This window comes from Molothrus aeneus, chromosome 4 (genome assembly GCF_037042795.1).
Source record: "Molothrus aeneus isolate 106 chromosome 4, BPBGC_Maene_1.0, whole genome shotgun sequence".
In the NCBI taxonomy this organism is placed as follows: Eukaryota; Metazoa; Chordata; class Aves; order Passeriformes; family Icteridae; genus Molothrus; species Molothrus aeneus.
The window spans coordinates 43,681,200-43,703,614 of record NC_089649.1 but is presented as its reverse complement, the minus strand read 5'-3'; the positions used below and the strand labels follow the sequence as shown (position 1 = coordinate 43,703,614).

Below are 22,415 nucleotides of genomic sequence, written 5' to 3'. Positions count from 1 at the left end.
GTCTTCAGCTTTTTTAATTTCAAGCCATATAAAAGAGAAGATCATCTATGGTACATCTACCCCAGTTCAACAGAATGGGCTCTAACCCATCTCTGTAAATATACTGCCTTCTGTGTTCCTTCTAGCCACAGCAATACTTTCAAAATTATATACATTATTCTAAAATGTACTCAGGTCTCAAAACATCGCAAAGCATCTTTCAATATGCTTCAAAACCAGTTTGCTTTTCACAAGGGCAATGGAAGAGTATTACATTGGGATTTCCCCATGTATTTCCTTCAGGATGTGTAACTAGTTTCCCTGACATAGGCATTTTAAATGCAGGGAATGGCATTCTAGTTGGGTTTTGTGCACTGAAAACGTGAAGAGTGGATAGGATTTATCTGAACGCCAGCGAGATTCCCTCCTTCCCTCCCTGCCTCTTGGCTGGGCAAATAGCTAGCCAGCTAGCAGCCCTCCAATCACCTGGGCAGCCAAGCCTCCCCACCCCTCAGCGCTGAGGGCTCCCACACTGTCTGCAGCTGGCTTTTAAAGCAAGTCTTTTTATAAAAAAGTCTTTTAATAAAATCACTTTAAGTCATTACTCTTCTATTTATGACAGCAGGAGTTCGGGACTGAGTAAGAGGAGCAGAAGTTTACCCAGCAGAAGTTGCTCTGAATCAGGTTAGTAATGAAGTTTACTGCTGAAAGAAGCAACCTGAGAGCAGCCTAGGTTATCTTAGGGAACCTTGCCTTTAACATATGTGCTGTTTGAGTAGCAAGAGCTGTGGTATGCAGTTTGTTTACATTACAGCATTATTCTGTCTTTGGTAAAGATTCTGTGTTTATGTATAGAAGATGCAGTTATATTTTCCTTCCCAGTCTGCCTAGAAGGTGTTTCTGCTTTTTGAATGATAAAACTCGCTTTGCTTTTCCCTTTTATGCATCTTATACTTCTGTTACAGGTGCTGCTTTCCACTTTTATGGTTTATTATTGAAATACGATACTTTAAATATTTCAAGCCGTTAGGAGTTTTGTCAAAGGCTTGAGCACCATATGAATTTTTAGGACACTTGCAGTAAAATAATGTATTGCCTGTGCATGTGTGTACACACACACAAATCATAGATTATACCTAGTTTTGCTTCATCTCTGTATTCTTTTACTTGCATTATTTCACAAGACCTTACTTTCATATATTATTGCACAAGACCTAATAAATGTAGTACTGCAATTTTGAATAATGCTACATGTACTTAATAGGAAAAAATGCATAAACTTTTACAGGTTTTTTAGGAGAAATTAGGCTGAAAAAATATGCTAAATTAATCTGATTAAGCAGTATATATTTATATTTTCCCATTTTCTATATGTTACAAACTTATTGGAGTATTTTATCCTTAATTAGTATGCTGTTTAACATGTTTAACTACTGCATCTAAAATTAATAGTATATTATATAATACTAGCTCAACAGAATATTTTTGAGTAAAATATCTTTATTTTATTTTGGCTTCAAAAATCATTAAACATAAATCTCAACAGTACTAAAACTTTCAGAGGTTTCATATTGCTTTATAACATTTGCTTTCCATATGCAATTTTTATATTTTTTATTAAAATTTTTAATGGAAAAATTTATGGGAAAAGTTGAATGGCAACTGCAGCAAAACTTTGGATTTTCCCATGTGTAGCTTGGGTTTAATGTGTACTAACTTAAACCATGTATGAGACAATCAAATTAAAATTTTATTTTAATGGAAATAAAATTATTGGCACATGATGGAAGTTACCTTACCAATATCCACATATTTTTTGATTTTTCTGTGGAATAGGAGGTTAGATCAGATTATTTTTTACATGGAAAATACTTTGCAGAAATGGTAAATTTTGTATGACTTTGGAGCAGTCAAAGCAGGTTTAAATATTAATATAATCTTTTCAGGTAGAGACTTTGTCCCTTGTGTTTTTAGTTACACATTTTTTGACACCAAACATTTCCTGACAGAAGAGGGCTGATAACAGATGATGATTAAATGTTCCTGATCATCCACTTGAACAAAGAGCTGATATGAATTGTAAGGCTGAACTCATCTTCTTGGACTGGCATTCAGATGTGTAGCGGACAAGCATTAAAATTACCTGGCTTACAATTGACCAGGAGAGGCTGAAATTAGGATGATTTTATTAGCATATGCTGTAGAGAAAAAAATTAACCAAGACAATAAAGAACAAAAGGGTTTGGAGAAATACCTGCTTATTCAGGTACTCTGACAAATACTATGAAAGTCCACTAGACATAAGAAAGTTTTGTTTTGTTTTATCCTCTCCCTGTTAGATAAATCTGTCGAGTTCCTTTCCTGTCTAAATTATGTCCTACTCTCCTCCTTGCTGCATCTTTGCTGAAGGTGGTTGAAGGGGTCAAACTAATCTGTAGTGTGGATAGTTTAGCAGTTTTCTCTAGGAATTCCTTCAAGGAAGAAGGAGGTTTCCGTAAAGGCTGGTCATTGGTCCTCAAGGCTAAGGCAGTTGAACTGAGCCTTGCCTTTTTTGAAGGGCTGTTGGAGGTGTATTCGGTGTTTATAGCGTAACCCATAGCTAAATTAAAACTTGGTCCAAAGAGCCTTCAGGAGCTGGTGACCCAGCAGATGGGAGCCAAAGAGCTGCCATCTTGGCTGTGTGCAGCAGCAGGAGCATGGCAGCGTCAGTAACAAACAGACTTCACAGCTCTGTGAAGTGTAACAAAGTGAAGCTTGCTGTGCTTGTGGCGCAGCGCTCTCTGTAAAGCAGACTTCAGAGAGGAGCCTAGCGCAGTTTGCATTGCATGAGACACTAATCAGGTCGTCTCCACACTTTAATTAGAAATAACTGTTAGTGAGAATTAGAATACTGTTGGTGAGTTCAAGGGGTTTTTCCTTTGTTTCTTATCACTCATTGCCTATTTTTAAACTCTGTAAAAGGTGAGGATTCAATATTTTTTCTGTTTAAATTGCATGAACAGCACAGCCCACGCTGACTGGTGGTCCTTGCAGCCTACATGCCTAACATTGCTGTTCAAAGGCAGGCAGGTATCCAACTCTGCTCCAAGAAATGTAGGACAGGTGCACCAGAGATGCCTCAGAAGCGCTCACTTCCTCCTTGATTGATGACCCAGTATAGTTATCAAAAACCCCCTTTCCCAAGCTGTCAAATGTGCCTTCCCAGGAAGGCTCAGAGCAGAGCCAGTGCTCTGAATGTGCAGCACATTTAGCAGGGGCCCAGGCCAGCACTGGCAGAGCTCGCAGCAGTAGAGGCCAAGATGAAGCAGAGCCCACAGTTGTGTGCTAGGATGAGGCACAGTGAGGCTGCAGCAGGGAAAGGAGGAAGAATAAAGGAGCAGATAGGAAAATACTGAAACCTGCTAGTCAAAAAGTAGAATGATAATTTTTAATATGCTCATTTACCCTACTTCATTTTTCTCTCTGCCATAAAGATCAGCAGAGAAGAAAAGTGCTATTTGTCCAACTCAGAAAGATCTGTAGGTCTGCAGGAATAAGACCCCATATAAGAAGGGTGTGTGGTGGCAGTCAGTATAAGCTTGTCTAGGACAATGCTGCCACCAAAAGGCACACCCAGCTGTTACCTTCTTTGCTCCTGTAGGTTTGTATTTTAGCATGAGATGTCTCTGCCTCAGTGTTCTGATAAACTGCTTGAGTCAGCACACATCAGCAGTGAGCCATTGCTCAGGCTGTTCTCTTGCAGGGGTAATGCATTAAAGGATCTGCTTTACAAGAGACACCTCAGAAAAACATTACACTTGTCAGTTATTTCTGAGGACACTTGTCTCCTTGTAGCTATGTCATTTGGTCCTGTGTGAAGCTGAATATCTTTGTAAGATATTCATCAGTTCTTCCTGCTGCACTGTCTTATCAAGTATGAAGTCTTGGAATGTCTAAGCCAAATCTGAAAGGGGGCCATGCCTGAGGTACAGTGCTGGACTTGGCACACAGCAACAGAAGTTGTGAAGCAGGGTTCAGGCATTTTTTGCTATGAATTTAGGCATACTAAGTGTAGGAAACTGTGGAAGATGTGCTGGATTCCACTGGTTGTTGTAAAAGGACATGTGTTTGTTAAATCTATGTTAGGATGGATATACTTAGAAAGAGAAGTTTGCCATGCACAAGGTGTTTTTTTTTTCCTCTACTGACACAAAGTTTGTATACTGAACTTTGTCTTTGTGCTCCAGTTTCTAAAGGCTGAAGAAGAAAGGCTGGGTTTCTGTGAGACGAGGTGTCTTTACTGGCTTGTGATCAGCAAGAGCTAGCCTCCTTCCTTTCCCCAAGAAGCAGAAATCAGAAGCAGAAAAACTCTTCCTATTTTGCCATAGAGATTCCTTCTCAGCAGAGAAAAGCATAATATCCAGAGGTATTAGCATATAATAGCAGAGATAACCATAATATAATATCACTTACTGGCCACTGGCCACTGCAGTAAATGGCTGTACGATTTTCAGGACTTCTTGTCCCAAATGGCAGAGAAGCAAAACAAGCTGAAATGCCATTTGAATAACAACAACTTCCTTAGTGGTCTGAGAACAAGATCTGCCAGAATATTTCTTCATGTTAATGACTTACGAAATTAAATATCATCTAGTAGGGAGGGAGAAATAATTCCTTAAAAAATGCTATGTTTCTGCAACATTGAAATTGCTAAGGTGAAGGGCATGGAGTCACAAGAGTGGCCTCAGAATATTTGTCCAAGTACAGCCCAGGAGAAATAAACCTGGCTCTGTGGGAGTGGAGTGCCTCAGCCTCAGCCTCAGGCCCAAAGAAAGGCTGCTCTCCCTGAAGAGCTCAGGAGACACAGCAGGGAATTTTGCCTGAACAGTTCAATGCTAATTCCCTTAGAAGATGTGGATGTCGGCTGACATGAATATCATTGGAGTTCTGTAACTGGTGTGGTTTTCATAGTGGGTGAGTCTGCGTACCATGGCCAGATTCTTGTCTCTGGTGTGCTGAAAGGACTGCCTAATTGCAGCAGAGCTTTGGAAACGTGCCTGTCTGCCTCCTCCCAGTGTCCTGGGCCACCTATCACTTTTCTAAGGGGATTAAGCATCACTATCCACAGCTATTCAATTCCATTCACTACCCTTTGTCAAATTCCCTTTACTTAAAAGGGAATAGAGACCTTTTTTCTTAAGGGTGCTCTTTGAAGGCAGGAGTGGCATGTTTGAATGTTCTTGGGGAGCTATTACACATATACGGTGAAAATGTTCTTTCTCTTCTCTGGTGATTTTTTTTCCCCAAGCAATCTTTTATAGAGATGGCAGAGTTCCTGGTACTCTCTGCTTCTGACTCTCTGTTTTAGGATCAAGCACTGTTAATTGAGCTATCCATCTTCATACGAAATCTTTGCTGTTAGTGGATTGAGCTAGTGTGAGTAGAAATGTCCTTTACTGTTCTAGGAAACTGATACAGACGAGGAAGAAATAAACCAGCAGAATATCTTTGTCTAAATTAAATAGATTTTCAGTTCCCAGGAGGGTTCCACTTAACAAATCATGAGCAGAGTATAGATATTTATGGTATGAGTTGCACAGACAAACATCAGTTTGGGAAGATGACAGATGGTCATACCAAGCTCTTAGCCATCAACGATACAATTCAAACAAATACATGAAGATAGAACTTGTACGTTAGTATTGCCTCTTTAAAATATTATTTTCTATGGGATGCCCATGGCATCCCTCCTAAGCAAATGCTTTGGACCCTCAGTGACCATTTGTTTTAGTTGGGAATCTGGATCACTGCTGCTCCTAGCAGGCACCCATATCACAAGCCAGAGAGGCACTGCCCACCTGCTGGCCTCCAGGACCAGGTTGGTCACAGAGTTCGAGCTTGTGTGCTAGAGCTGATCACATCCCCCACTGTGACGGGCACTGAGAATATTGAAAAACTGCAGCTGGCATGGGATGAAGGGTTAGCCCATCAGGTTTCGTTAGATGATTGTTGGGCAGAGGTGTGGAAGATTTCTTGTAAGGATAATCAGATCTGAGAAACTTCACTGGTATGTGAGAGAGTAGAAACACTATTTTAATCTGCTTCCAAGCAGTTCTTACTGAAGCAAATTCTAAATGCAAAAGCTATGTATTTGAAGACAAAAGGATATTGAATTGGTGCTCTCAGAATAGTGTATTTTAAACTTTTGCTGTTTATAGTCTTAGTCTTAGATCCCAAAACGTCTTATTTATGTTGTTGATCCTTATCTTAAAAGGCTGTATGATATACGAGATAATAGTCTGTTTCTGTTTTAGAAGTGGTTAAGAACTGGCCATTAGCAGATAATTACAAACAATTTCTTCTTTTTTACAGCAATGTAATAAACTGAAGGATAATGGATCTCTTTCCTTGGGGACATAAGTGCTACATATAATTAGGAATAGTTTATCCCTGATTTGTATCCGGGGAAAAAGCACCTGCCATCTTATCTGATGTCACAAAACAGTGTGAATATATTAGTTAGTAGATGTGATTAAAGTCCTTCATGCAAATACTTTTTCCCATTGTTTTTCACCAGAGTCTGCACTACCTTTTGCATTCTGGAATAATTTCCTTTATTTCAGAGCTCTACATCCACCATGTTGCCCTGTGGAACGGCTCTGTCCTTTATTCGGTGTCTGGTGCGGAAGAAGAACATTGGCGGCGAAAGTCTCGAGGACACCAAGCTGTGCCGATGCTTATCAACAGTGGACCTGATAGCCCTGGGAGTAGGGAGTACCCTTGGTGCTGGTGTTTATGTGCTTGCTGGAGAAGTGGCCAAATCTGATTCTGGACCTAGCATCATTGTTTCTTTCTTCATTGCTGCCGTTGCATCTGTGATGGCAGGTCTCTGCTACGCCGAGTTTGGCGCTCGTGTCCCCAAGACCGGTTCTGCGTATTTGTACACTTACGTTACAGTAGGCGAACTGTGGGCCTTTATCACTGGCTGGAACCTCGTTTTATCCTATATCATAGGTAAGCTAAAGAACAAACACCGCTCCCAGGGGTTTCTGCGACAGCAGATTAAAGATACAGACTTAGGGCTCTTTTTCTTTTCTGTCTCTACACTTAGCTGCTCTTTCTTTTTAGTCTTGTTGAGATGAAATAACCAAAATAATTTGATTAGGTTATTTCCTTCTGTGCATCACCATTGCAAGCAGGTTTTTTGCAAGATATTTTTGTAACAGTGTGACATATGAACCACGTACTTTGTATGAAGATTGTGTCAGACAATTCTGTGATGATGCACAAGAATAAACAAGATTTATTTGCCATCTTTGGTCAGCAAAAATAATTTCAGTAAAACCAATAAACTTTTTTTTTTATATATACAGCAAGGACATTTACAGGGACTCCACTATAGTATCTTACAGGAAAGTCATGATGTTAAAGTACTAACTTGCTACATTGTGCTAATTAAGTGCTGCCCTATCAGGTAATCCCATAAAACACAAAGTTGACCAGAGTTGAATAAAATAAATACTTATGTGGCAGATAGTCAAACAGCTATTTCAGTGCTTCAGCAGAGATAGCATTTTTGGATTTAAGAATTATTTCTCCTGGAGGAATGTGTTCCGAACTTCCATTATATTGTGTATGAACATGCCTAGCTTTAGATGTGTACCTACAGGATGGTTATTCAAATCATTACAAAACTGATGTTCCCCAGTATTGTATTAAGATGTATTTCCTGAGAGGAGAGTTATACAAATAAGATTGGCCAAATTGTATTTGGCCGTGCACTCTTTGCCACAGGAGTGTATTAATTTTAAATACAGGCTCTAGTACCATATGTCTTGCTAGTAATTTTTTTTTTTGCTTTACTTACGGGTGGGCAAACTTTCCTTTATGTTCTTTCTTAAAGTGCTTTCTTGTGTTACTTTTTATTGTTTAACATATGTAATGGAAATTAGAAATAGCTTCATCCAGGATCAGGCATAAATGACAAAGAAATAATTTCTGCAATCTTCTGGGAATAAACAAGGCAAAAAAAATTGTATATTTTGGTTCTAGGAAAACTTTTTACCATTTAACAAGCAAAGTTCTTAAGCATTAAAATTCCTCAGCAAAACAAACATCACAGGCTCTGCTTTTTAAAATACAAGTAGTAACAGACTTAGTTTTGTTTCCTTTTCAGTAGAAGTAGCTGTATCCCACTGTAAAAGCCTAAACATGCATATATTTTATGAAGGTACATCAAGTGTAGCAAGAGCCTGGAGTGGCACCTTTGATGAACTTCTTGGAAAACGGATTGGTCATTTCTTCAGTGCTTACTTCAAAATGAATTACTCTGGGCTAGCAGAGTATCCTGACTTCTTTGCTGTACTCCTTATATTACTTTTATCAGGTAAGAAAATATATGGCTTAATTTATGGTGGTTCTGATATTTTACAGTTAAAAGTGCTAAATTGTTCAGAGCCACATTTTGTACTGGCACATTGGCTCTGTGAATTACATGTATATAACCAAATTTTCACATGCACCTTCTTTTCTTGAAACTGAGGTATGAACGAATCACTTGTTCGTACTTTTTTCAATAAAACCTATTCTACAGATTTATGGTAACAGGAAAATTACACAGTTCTCAGTGTTTTCATGGCTCTGTCACCAGTAAATGCTTCTGGAATGGCCTGGAGGTTAAGCTCTGTAGTTTGGTGATATGGTCTCCTTAAATTACAAGTTGTGCATGTAGTGGGCATTTGTAAGGGGGTTTTTCCACCTAAATTGTTCTCTTATTTGGTATAAAATAAAGTTCCCCTTTTTAAGTCTTCAGTTGTTTATCCTAGAGTTTGTTGACCTAAAGGGCACCCCGAGGTACTTATATGGACCAACAGACCAGTTTGAAACCTGAGTAAACCTTTCCTGTCTCCTCTTCTAAGTCCTATTTTTGTCTTTACTCATGTATCATGCTTTTAAATCACAAACTGGCTACCTCCTATTTGAGGGATCAGAAAGCTCAAAAACACTGCAACTTATTTCCATGTTTGTGTTTAGCAATTATTTACCATATAGAAATGTTCCTACTGGCACTGGGAGTGAAGGAAACAGGAAGTGTATTCTAAAGTGTGCAGTTTGTTTTCAGGCAATACTAGAAGCATTTCAATATTCAGTAGAGGTCTTACCCATATCTCATATACTTGTCATGTGCAGTCTCTTTGGATTAAGCCAAAGCAGAAGCTTTTCTTCTCTGGAAAGTAAAAATAAGTTATATGTATATAACCTCTTGTTCTGAGTGGGGTTTTTTGACACAGGAAAATATTTCTGTTCTACCTACTGCTAGAATGAATGACCAGTGCATGTGAAGATTTATTAGGTCTCTATACATAAAAGAACGGCTTCCTATACTTAGGAAGATCTGGGAGTTGACTTGGTTTAGTCCAGCATCCTGCCACATTTGTGGCTAAGAATTGCCTGTAGGACCAGTTCAGACCCTTATGTCCTCAGGAGGGTTGGGAATGAATGTGGAATATAACTGGAGCAGACCTTGAGTTCTACCTCTTCCAAATAAAGGAGACAAAAATTAACACCCTGAAAAGCAGAGCACTGAAACACCACAAACCAAACTATACAGTCCTAGTTTAGATGCTGACATCTTTCATGTTTTCTCCATTGCCATTGCTGCTTCAGAACATAAGAATTAGAGGTTCTTGAAAAAAGAGGAAATGTTTCCCCTGTTGTTCATCGCTGCTACTGAGTTTTCATTTGTATCCTGTGTTTTCATCCCTACCATCATTCTTTCTTCACTCCTTTCCTATTTTTGCTGCAAATTGCCTCTCCAGGTGTCTGTGATCAGAAGCCAAACCCTCAGTGACTGAACTGGGTGGAATTCCCCACTGCTGAAAGGAGGGAAGTGGGGGTGGCTCAGGACTGTGTAGGCTGAGCATGATACAGTAATTGGATTGTGAGCTTTGTAAAGCTGAGTCATAGGAGTAGCAGGTGATGTTTTACAGAAAATGTTACGTGCTAAGCTCAAGGAAAAGTACACGGAAACCTCTGGGGTTTGGATTTTTTTGGTTTTGTTTGGGTTTTTTGTGTGGTTTTTTGGGTTTTGTTTGTTTAATTTTGGGGGGTTTGGGGTTTATTTTTTTGTGTGGAGTTTGGGTTTTTTTGTTCTGTTTTGGTTTTTCTGGTAATGAAAGGACTTTAAAAATGCACAAACTATGATTCACACTGCATTAGGCTGATTGAGACACTGCCTTTTTGGGAAAAACTGAGCTGAAGAAAGCATACATCTATTTCAATACAAATATCATTGATGAAGAAAACCTGAGCAGCTCATAATTTCTGTATTCTGATAAGATAGCAAATATCTCATTAGAGGAGTCAGAAACCTTTTAGACATTATTTTGAGAGGCTTAAAATTTTCAGACTTAATCTCTAAATAATGAGGGAAAGTATGTATGTGATATTAGTGGAAATGCTTAGAGTGCAAAGGATCTGTTAAAACTTTCCAATTTAATTTTTCCTGATCTGCTTACTGCATGTTCCATTAAATTGCTAACACTCTAGCACTTAAAATTGTTTGAAATCTAATGATAAACTAGAATCCCAATTGAATAACTTTCAGATTGTTTAAATGTTCTACTCTGTAATCTAAAGCTATGTGTATGTTGTATCTGACTGTTTCCCAGAATCTCTGTGCATCAGTGTTACAAACATGAGGTGTGCAATTCTTTTAAAGTTGCTATTAATGAACTAGGAAGCACTCTGATGGGTGTGCCCTGAGAAATGTAGAGTCAATCAGTCATATTTTTAATTTAATAATTCTGCTTATTTTCTTAATCTAACAGATAATTCTTCTGAAAGGAATATATTCTACCAATCTGTTTTTACAAAGTATAGTATTCTTGTAGCTACTTTTACTCCATGGCATAAAACAGAGATATGGATTGGCATCTCTGAGAAGTAAAAGTAGCCATTGCTAAAAATACTTCTAAATACTTAAAGAAGAAGCTTTCTCTTTTGTGGTTTCCAATATATTTGCCTATTGTCATGCTGTTAAAGAGTCTAGCAAGTTTGTGATAATGCTTTTTTTAAAATCTGGTGGGTGATTTTTTTAGTATTATTCACAGTACTTGCATATACATATACATGCACGCACACATGCTCACACCTTCTTTCACATGTATCCCTTCTTTAAATGCCATTTTATTAGTTTAATGGGCCATTCACATCTATAAAATATTTCTATTTTACAGGTCTTTTATCCTTTGGAGTAAAAGAGTCTGCATGGGTGAATAGAATTTTCACTGCTGTTAACATCTTGGTCTTGGTCTTCGTTATTATTTCTGGTTTTGTGAAAGGTGAAGTTGACAACTGGAAGAAAAGTGAAGAATATCTCAGAAACTTTACTGCAGTAACAGAGTAATTTTTAAAAATCTATTTCCTTTCTCATATTCCTAGCAGTTTCCTCTTACACATGCTTTATTATAATAAACACTATTAGTGTTTGAATATGTTTTGTCATAAACTTCAAAGTAAGTAAGATGGTAGTTACTTGATTCAGACATTCTTCCTCTTGCTGTTATTCTTCTCTTTCTTACAAGTTTGAACATAAAAATGTAATCTCATGCAGTTTTGTAAAGCAGACCTCTGTTATGATGAGAACATTTAAACTTTTTTTTTAGAGGTCTAGGGTAGGAGGGTGCATGTATTTATCCTACCAATAATGGAGGGGGGGAAAAATTATCTTTCTGCTGTATTTTTGTCCTTTATAGGAACTGCTCATCCTATGAAAATGTGACAAGTATGTATGGGAGTGGTGGCTTTATGCCATATGGTTTCACAGGAACATTGGCTGGTGCTGCAACCTGTTTTTATGCTTTTGTTGGATTTGACTGCATTGCAACAACTGGTATAGTGTTTATATTTGTGTGTATATATGTTTAACATGGGGATATTTTTGCAAAAAAAAAAACCCAAAGAACCACAAAAAATATAATACTCAGTCTACTCTTCTTACTTTGCTTTCTTCCAAAGCTCTTTCAGTCAATGTAGATTGAGTCTAAGTTCTTTCCTGAATGTGGCTGTCTTTCTGGTAAGAAGGAGGAGGTTCTGTTTATTTCATTCCTGTTCTAAAGAAATGATTGCTGCTTTCTAAGTCTGAAAAGTGCTTAGTATATTTTTTCTGCTCAAATAATGTTAATCACCTGCTCACTTTTACAGTTCTCTGATATAAGGTGTCTTTCCCAATGCCTGATAGGGAATGAGTATATTGAGTACATTGAAAGTGTAGGTAAATAACTAAAAATTATGGGCTTGGAATACTCTGCATATAAAATTTATTTTATGGCCTTTAATTTACCACTATTTTAACGCTATTTCTGACAACAAAATACTGAGTTCTGTTCTGTATGTCTCAGTTTATTTTACTCAGGTTTTTAAAACTTCTATTACAGATCTGATTCCCATGACTTAGATTAACAAGTGATTTGTCTTTGATGTTGTCTCTAAAAACTGAAGGGGAAAAATAGTACAAATTTTTGGTGGGGCATTTTCTTTTTCTTTTTTCAGGAGAAGAGGTCAAGAATCCTCAGAAAGCCATACCCATAGGAATTGTGGTGTCCCTACTTGTCTGCTTCATGGCCTATTGCTTGGTTTCAGCTGCACTGACACTTATGATGCCATACTATCTCCTGGATGAGAAAAGTCCTCTGCCAGTAGCATTTGAATATGTTGGATGGGGTCCTGCTAAATACGTTGTAGCAGTGGGATCCCTCTGTGCTTTGTCTACAAGGTAAAGACATTGAAATACTAATTCTATTGGGAAAAGCTGATTAATAATATGTTACATTTGTATGTATGTTCGTGTGTTCATTTTGAAGGCTCAGTCCATGCAAAGAATTAACAATAAGTAATATAAGCAAGTATTAAACTTAAGCAGGTCTAGTTGACAATAGCTGTGTTAATTTGGGTTCCTTTTTTTTCTAAACTGTACTGTTATTGAACTCTACCTCTTTGGTAGAAGCTTATTACACCTATTTTTTTTTAATGTATAAGTATTTTCAAACATATGACCTGCAAGTTATCTTTATTAACTGACAAGGTAAATCTCCCCCATTTTTCCTTTCTTTTGCTGTCTATTCCCAGTGACTCAGCAACTTTATGGGCTCTGTGTATTTGCAGGCAAAATTGAAGACATGATTAACTAGCTCCACTCCTCATCTTCATTGCCTGTCTCTGTTTTCCTCCAGCAGCCAGTCTGTCTTCTGACATCATCCCTTCCTGTGGTTTCTGTGTGGGTATTTGAGATGTAGACTATAGCTGTGAAAATACTATAATTTAATCCCCTTTGTGAAATCACGAATGTACCTTAACATATTATTTTGATTAAAAAGATCAGGGAAGGCACAATATATATTAGTATGTGTTCAAATATATTACGCCCCAATTTTAATATGATACAAACACTTTAATAAAATAGAAAATTGCTTGATACTTGAATTTAGGGATAGAAAAATGCTGATGCCAATCTTTTACCTGAGCTTATGTAGGAAAGGAGTCATTTCCATGAGCTTCAGTGGTAAGAGCACTGGCTGCCTTTCCATGAAGGAAAACAAGTTCCCTGTGGAAGCACCAATAGTTACAGCACTCCAACATAACCCTGCAGGCATTAGCCTGAATATGAGTTTGTTAACTGTGGGCAATGGTTTAAGGGAAAGGAACATTTAGATCCAGGAGAGGATAGAAACATGAAGTAGTTCCAGAAGGACACTAAAAGAAATGTAGGACTGACTGAAGAATGTCACAGTTACACAGTTCATCCTGGGATTATTTTTGTTATTTTCTATATATTTGTCATGGTCCCCTCAGGTTAGAGGGTTTCATTGATTTTTTTTTTCTTTACATTGATAAATAGTAGAAGTTATATATAAGAAACCAGATTAAAGAAATTAATACTGGAAAACAAAACGAACTGAGATGGTAAGAAATTTTTAGAAATTTGAACTGTCAGTCTTTTTCCAGTGTATTCTGAAGAATTATATGTACTCCTGTGGAGAGATTAATCTTTCAATCTGTTGACTGATGTTAGTCTAGAACAAAACAAAGGAAACTGTATTTCATGCTCCTCAGTTTAGAGGTACAATGAAGAAAAAACTTTGGGATGAATTGCTTTTGGTTTCCTGTTACTGTGCTATGTCATGAACTTGTTTGCCAGGCAAAGATGTTTGTTAATACTGCCATTATGTATGCAAATGTACATAAAGAAGGGTAGGATAAATGAATCTTACAAAGCTAAAACAACAAAAAACTTCTGGAATTTTTTGGAATGTACCTCCTTTGTGGAAGGTACAGTTATACATCAAAATCAGTTCATTTGCAATAAAACTTCTCTCCTGTCTACCCTTAATACTTGTGTCCCACAAGCATTACTGGATGTACCTAGCACCTGTGGCATGTAAGAGCTGTGCCTTCTTTAAGTGATATAGTTGTTTCTCTAAAGTAAGAAAGGAAACCCTTCACCTGGTTAAAAACTTGTGTGCTTGCTGCAGAGGTTATACTGGCTATGATTTCGCCTTTTTTTTCTTAATTAAAAGTATTTCTCTTTGAGGGAAAGAAACCACCTAATTTAAGAAGTATGTTTAAGAGCTTCAAGTTATCAATAGTTTAAAAGCTTTGTGTTCTAATAACATCTAAATTAATTAGCTTTACTTCTTCCAAAATAAAGTCTTAATGCAGCTTGCCTAGAGGTGTTTTAATCAAAAGAATTAATCTGCCCAAGTACACTTGTATGGTGCTCACTTTGAATTACTTTAATCAGCAGGCTTACATGGAAATATAGAGTGTAAGGGATGCTGCTTATGCTTATTTATTTGCTGCTGCTGACTGACAGACTTTCTCCAGGAATACTAAAGCTGAATTGCATAGTTAGTGTGATCTGGAACATGTTCCTGGTCCATTAATACCCAAGAACTATGGTGATGGGAAGAGAGTTATCTTGATAATCTGGATTCTGTCTGATGAAGCAATTTTATTATCTAAATTAATATAATAATAATAAATCAACTTTGCAGTTAAAAAAACCTATTTGTGTCTGATCGGTAATACCTTGGGCTATGGGGCTTTCTGGTTTTGTCTTACAACCATACATTTTGTTTCTATACGTGCCATTAATTAACATTTTTTATCTTGTCCATAAATACAACTCTGCATGAATTGTGTTTGCCATGTTGCATGTGTTTGCTTTTTACTTAGTCTTCTTGGATCCATTTTCCCAATACCACGTGTAATCTATGCTATGGCGAAGGATGGGTTGCTTTTCAAATGTCTAGCTCAAATCAATTCCAAAACGAAGACCCCACTAGTTGCTACTCTATCGTCTGGTGCAGTAGCAGGTGAGACTAAGAGCTGATCCTTGTAAAGAAAGGTGCACTGCTAAACACATTGAATATATGGAAATAAACCACTGTTGTGCAGCTTTGACTTGCTTTGGACTGAAATGATCAAATCTGCTTGTTACTAGGTAAAGTAATCTACCAGTAAAATTTTTTCTACCTCAGATTTTTACTTGTTGGTTTATCTCAAGTGCTTTCAAAGCCTAGGGTCAAAATAAACAGTAACCCAAAACCAAGAACATCAGTCGACCAAACAAAATTCTAAGAGCAGCAACACAGAGCCTAAGCAAAACTATACCTAAACCCATTAACTTCTCCAAGCTTTCTTTTTGTGTAGTTGAGTTTACCAGGAAAGCATTGTGCTTTTAATAACCTGTACTTGAACTATACATTTTTCTGTTCTAGTCTTCTCGGCTCTATGTTCCCTTTGCCCCGAATTCTGTTTGCCATGGCACGTGATGGTTTACTCTTTAGTTTTCTTGCCAAAGTGAATAAGAGGCAGGCACCAGTTTCTGCCACCTTGACAGCAGGGGTCATCTCTGGTAAGCTCTCAAAGCCCGTTTTACTTCAAACTGAGATTTAAACACTCTATGCACGTGCATGGTACTTTATATTTTTGAAAAGGGCTACTTGTTAACTTCCCTTGCATGTACAATGGGAAAAAAATTACTGAGTAATCAACGGGTGTAAGAACTCCGGATCAAGCCAATCATGGTGGTGGTGATGGCCTTAATGCCACAGAATTCAATTTTTAATTTTTTTTTTTAATATTAACCCCCATATGGTGAATAAGCTTGTTACTTAATCTGAGTCCCTTAGGCTGATGCTCTACTGACAGGGCTTCCTTGTCTGATGTAGACCTAATATATTTATCCCATCTGTAATGGGGGGAAAATAACTCACTTTTTTTTTTTAATGAGATCTAAGAAAAAAATGCATTTGCAGCAGGATCAACTTTTTTGTCAACTACAAGGATTTTTTCAATTGTCTTCCAAAGAAAATGATTGTATAGGCTTACCAGGTTGTGGTTGAGAGGCATGTGTGTGTTGGGCGCTTATATGTCTGCACATATATGTATACCCACAGGTGCCTATATATATTTTACCAAAACAGTATTTTGGGAGCCATTGCCAACTCCTAAGGTAAATTCTTAACATACAACTCTTTCACTTGGGTTCATACTTCTTGCAGAGGTACATATAGCTTTGCCCAAATTTCATCATCATTTTAGTGGGATGTCTAATCACCCGGGAAAACTGGAAGCTTTAGAAGTATTTAGCTCAAAGGAAAATAAATAAGTATTTTAAGTAATTCAAATATCAAATACATGCCTTTAGAACTTTTACAACTTTGGCTAAAATTTATCTCAAATAAGAAGTTCAGGAATGGGACAAAAATATTTTTATTTATAGTCAGAGTCATCCTCAGATGCCACAAGACTGGAACTTGTGTTCCACACTTGCTCAAACTGTGTACTTGACAATAATGCAGAAAGGCACAGTCATTATCCAGATAGTTCCCACATGAAGCATTATTATCAGTTCCCTTTTATTTGGTCAGAGTACAAATAGATGGCATAGCATTACTTTTATTATTTCAACTTTATTTTATTTGAATTTATCTTATAGACATATTCTCCTATAAGAATTTGAAAGTGCACTTTTGTGGGATGAAATCAAGATCTTTATGTGAAATCACAGGAATGATGAGAAGAAAGAATAGTGTATTACCCAGCTGGTAAAGTGATTGGTATAGTTACACAGCCCTGCCTGTAGCTCTGCAGCAGCTCACATTGGACTGCTTCTAGACAATCATTAGGAATTTGGTGCATCAACAGCTCACTGGAAAAACAACTTTCTCTACTGCTGGAGCAGCATTTCTTCTTCTATTTTTTTTTTTTTTAATCCATATTTGGTAATTTGTGGTCATAAATAGTTTTGACGGAATAGTTGTGGATGTATGTGACTGCTTATGTTATCTGACTTTTCTATGCATTTGTAGCATGAATAATTTTACAGCTGTAAGAAATGTTAAGATGAGGTGCCTAATTAAAGTTATCAAGTCAAGACTACAGCTGAGGCAGCTGTCACGTGTTACTATGTGACTGACCTTTTTACAGGTGGTAATCACCATGGCAGACCTCTGCACATGGCAAAATGTTTTGGTGTCAGTCCAGTTTCACCATTAATGGACCTACTGTTGTCTCTTGGAGTAGAACTAAGAGAGGTGGAAAAGAAATACTCTGCCTTTTTTTCTCTTAGTATAGAAGAATTACTAAGAAGAAACTTGCAGGCATTTTTCACCTTGTTTCTAAAGTTAAGAACATCTAGGCTACAGAGTAGCCTTTTGAAGCTGGGATTAAAAATTAAATATAGCTACTGTTCATGAGGTTTTAGTAGGTTCTGTTCTTCCTCACCTTTGCTCTTTAGAGCATGAAAAGCAGAGGGGTATTCAAAAATCTACACTGCAAATTGCTTTTTGGATTTAGGAACATCGACTCTCATTGAGGGAAAAAAGGATGGTCTTAATTGGAAAAAGAGACTCCCAGATTATATAAAAGTTATGAAATCCAGCAGTCTTGTTTTCAGAAAATCACATTTTGCTTCTTCCTTTAGGATCAAATAACCGGGAGTATGTGCCCATGTGTTTGTGCACTCATGCAGCTGTCTACAAATACATTAACAAATGCATATCATAAATATTAAATACAAATATTTTGAATATAGAATAATTTGGGAGTGCATATACACACTGTGTATAAAGACTACATTCAATAGTTTCTTTTGATGTTGAGATTACTGATGATTCAAAAAATCTGCATCTCAAAAATATTAATAAAATACAAATCCTTTAAAAGGCTCTTTGAGCACATGTATTTCAAATCAATTGGAATTAGCCTTTCATTTACTGATAGCTTCTCCTAATTTCTTTATAAATAATGTGCTTCTGTGTGCAAACAGCATAGACAAAAAAAAAAATTTCAGATTCTCCAAATCTATATGGCATTAGCTTTTAGAAATATAAGACTTCTAGAATAACTTCCACTGCCATGGAAGTTTCTGCCTCTGAGTTCAGAGGTCATAAGAATATTAATTCTTGAGAGATGTTACTGGTCGTTCCTGAAGGTGAATTGAAAACTATTTTTAGTAAGATAACCATTAAACAAAACCCCACAAAACTATTTTATTTGAGACAACTCCTGAAAGTCCTCTTCACATAGAGCTCTTCACCAGCTCAGCAGAAATTTTACATCACAGTGACTTTTCCTCAGTTTGGCAGTGGGATCCATCCTTTGGTGAGATTCTACTGCAGGATCTGAACTACATTCTATCAAAATGTATTTTTAAGATGGCCCAAATTCAACAATATGTGTGCAAATACTTACATCCAAATAAGTCTGATATAAGCATTTGATTATGCAGCATGACTGTAGGACTCATCAGGGCCTGTCTATATGAATGAGATTCCCAGCTGTAGGGAATTAGGTTTGGAATGATACCAGTACTTTAAAAGATGTGGTTTTAAGGATTATCATGATTTCACTCATATTGCTGTCAGTAAAACAATAAGTCACGTTGCAGACAGGTTTTAAAATCTTAGCTTAATATATTTTTAATATTAATCTTGGCACTTATGCTTAGACTTGATGATCTTAAATTTCTTTCCCAGTGTAGATGATGCTACAATTCTATGTCAGTCTCCTGGAATTTTTTCCCATTTCTTTTCTTTTTAGCTGTAATGGCATTTCTGTTTGACCTAAAGGCTTTAGTGGACATGATGTCTATTGGCACACTTCTTGCTTATTCACTTGTGGCAACCTGTGTCCTCATTCTTAGGTGAGCTAAAAATATCCTTTGTATTCTGCTGTGGGGTTTTTTTTGGGTTTGTCAGTAAATAAACAGAAGTCATATTTACAAGACATGTTTTTTGTTAGATAGCCAGTAGCTGTAAGCATATAAATGGTTTCTAATAAGCAGTGACTCCTCTAAGTAAACAATGGTATATTACATAAGTATAGCAGTGAGTCGGGTTAAAGCTCCTGGTGAAATCGAGACACCTTTTATTTTCCAGAAGTAGTATTGGTCCAAGCATTACTCCCAAAGGTACTAAATATAAGCTTGAGTACAGTGAATGATACTTGTATATGAATACAATCTACACTGTACATCAGGCATATTGCATTTTGGAGACTATATGTGAAAGGGGTTGACGTTCCAGGTGGTTTGCAGGATGAACAAGTTCTAATAGTTGCTTTCTATTATCCTAGTCAGAAATATAAGACCAGACAAGTGTTTTAAGATGTGGTGGCCCTAGAAGAGAGTGCAAATATGTGTGAGATGATAAATACTTCTCAGCAAAACTCTGGTATTGGTCATATTTGTAAAGCTATGGAATTATATATTCCTTGCTGCAGATCACTTTATTATGTATTGCTCTTCTGATTTTAAAAAGTCAGCCTTTATTACTTAAGGCTAAGTAATTAACTTTGAGCTTAAATTCAGCTCAAATTAATTGTTGCAATAATTTGCACTTTAAAAGAGAAGCCTATTCTATTTAAAAAGAACTCACAGCAAGGATGTTTTAAAATACATTTAAAAGCTAACAAAGCAGATGCCAATTTTCAGTTGATGCCAGTTAGAAGCCTCTTAGAGTATGGAAAGCAAGTCAGAAACAAGATCCCTTACTCTTTCCTTGCTGTTGACTACCAGACCCTGTCGTTTCTTTCTGTACGGGACTGTTCATTTATCTGAGCTATTGATGCATTCTGGTAGCTTAAAAAAATGCAAAAAAACCCCAATCTCCAAACAAACCAATCCAAAAAGTAAATTGCCATAGTATTTTTATATATGACACTGACTAGTAATGCTGTTGCAATGCAGTTATAACTTAGGAAGTTCTAAAGGTCTGCTGAAAAGAATTTAGGGCTTCAGTACATTCCTAGATTCATATTGCTTCAAATGTAGAAGTGTGCTTTATGGTTTTACTCTGTTTTATGCATAGGTACCAACCCACCTATGAGGAACCAAAATACGCTCCAGAAAAAGCAGCTTTGGCTGCAACTGAAAGAGCATCTGCAGTAAGTGAGTCACAGATAAACATGATAGAAGAAAATCACTTCCGTCTTCAGGCTTTGATTAATCGATCCAGTTTACCAACTGAGCAGACTGCAACTATAGTTAATTTCTTAGTGGGCCTCTTAGGTAAGTATTTGGCTGTCCAAACTCATGTATGCATTAACATTTGTAGTGGGATTTTATTAAAGACAGAATTAAAAATCCACTGATAACATGCCCTCTTTCAGTCATACATGTGTCATTCTGTGCTTTTATCATTCATGAATCAATCTAATCTGTGGTCATTTTCATTTAATTAAACATATTCGTAACAACAGTTCATGTTGAAGCTTGCTATCACTCTTCTTAAAAGTCACTTCCTCTTCAACACAGAGATAAGTGACCTATTTCTGTAATTTTGTTTTTCATACAGCTTGCTTGATTTGTGGCTTCAGTGTCCTCATTACATACGGGATTCATTCCATTGCTAACTTGGAGCTCTGGAGTATTGGCCTTCTTGCTTTATTGGTGATATCCTTCATAGTCACCATTCTGCTCATCCAAAGGCAGCCTCAGAACCAGCAGAAAGTAGCCTTTATGGTGAACAACTTATTCTCTATGTTATTCTCTGATGACAGCTTTGGATGGATTCTAAGGAGTGGGAGAGAGAACTTAAAGCTGGAAAACAACCTCATCAGAAGTTGATGAGTGTACAATCACTTGTCTGTGTAATCTGCAATCCTTTAGACTTAATACACAGTATAAATCCTTTCATTTTGCACTTTCACGTATATTCTAAGATCAGTTATTTAATGGAAATCGTGAAGTGTAATGATGAAGGTCAAGGAATCTAGTGGAGGTGGGGGAGCATTTCAGAATAAGAGACATATACTGTTTTTCAGCTGTAAGTACAGAAATTCACAAGTATATGTTCGCACAAACTGGAAATTTTTTTATAGCCTTAGAGAATATATATTAAACATAATGTATTTTAAAAGTTTAAGATCTATAGAAACTGTTGGTTAAACACAGTAAAAATTTCACTACATTACAACACCAATAAAAAATTCAATTCTTTATTAGTGATTGCACTTTACCTCTAGTTTGTGTTACATACCTGAAATGTGACATGCAAAAAAACTTATGTTTAATAGAAACATATTAAATATTTCCTTTTAGGTTCCACTGTTGCCATATTTGCCATCATTCAGTATACTGGTAAATATTTACTTGATGGTACAATTAAGTGGAGAGACTTGGATGAGATTTAGCTTCTGGATGTTACTTGGTATGTACTTCTGTTCACTTCAGTCACTTCATACACTAGAAATCGTGATTCCCATCTTAAAACATTCTTTTCTTTCAAATATTTGAAAAAAATCTCTCTGATTTAGTAAAAATCAGCTAATATTTCTGATGAAAAGGAAGAGCATGCTTCAGAAGTATCTATATGCAGTCAAAATTACAAATACAGTTTTTAGGTAATAGGAAGAATTCCAGTAAGCCCAGTAAATATAGCCAAAATTATGTAGAAACCTGCTTATAACAGGTTTCTTCCCAGTATATCAGTCTGTCCTCTTTTAGATCTAGAAAATGGTATTAATTCCATCTAGACATGAATTACAGATAATACTTTCCATAACTTATTAGAGCATTTAAGTATGCAAAAATGATGCACCAGAATTTCCTGTAGAAACAGGGAAGACCTGAAACATGAGCTCTGATTCAGATATCTGAAGAAGAATAGTCTTTAGCAAAAATCTGTTCAGCCAGAGAAAAAGATATTCTTTTTAATGCACTACTTGCCTGAAAACCCCATGAACTTTTTTTTTTTCCTTTTGGAAGGCTTCCTCATTTACTTTGCTTATGGCATCAGACACAGTGTTGAAGGTCATCGTGGCAATGGAGATGATGATTCTTGTTCAGAAAATAGTGGGATGCAAGAAAAGAACCCAGTGGATGACCCTGAAAATGCAAATGAAAGGGATCAATTTCTTCCACCTGAAAGGACAAGTGAATGTTAAACTCT

The 22,415-nt window shown here is 36.8% G+C and overlaps 1 protein-coding gene across 2 annotated transcripts; it reads left to right on the top strand.

The window, feature by feature from the left end:
• The first annotated feature begins 611 nt into the window (after positions 1 to 611).
• Positions 612 to 22,415, top strand: SLC7A2 (solute carrier family 7 member 2). 2 transcript variants are annotated; one of them, XM_066549084.1, is made up of 12 exons: positions 612 to 663; positions 6,582 to 6,972; positions 8,189 to 8,344; positions 11,196 to 11,361; positions 11,715 to 11,851; positions 12,511 to 12,733; positions 15,738 to 15,874; positions 19,066 to 19,168; positions 20,334 to 20,533; positions 20,820 to 20,986; positions 21,566 to 21,674; positions 22,232 to 22,415. In XM_066549084.1, the coding sequence occupies exons 2-12, from the start codon at positions 6,597 to 6,599 to the stop codon at positions 22,408 to 22,410; spliced, it is 1,953 nt and encodes a 650-aa protein (XP_066405181.1). In that variant the 5' UTR covers positions 612 to 663; positions 6,582 to 6,596; the 3' UTR covers positions 22,411 to 22,415. The 2 variants fall into 2 exon arrangements, with proteins under 2 accessions (XP_066405181.1, XP_066405180.1); XM_066549083.1 differs by lacking the exon at positions 15,738 to 15,874 and adding an exon at positions 15,193 to 15,332.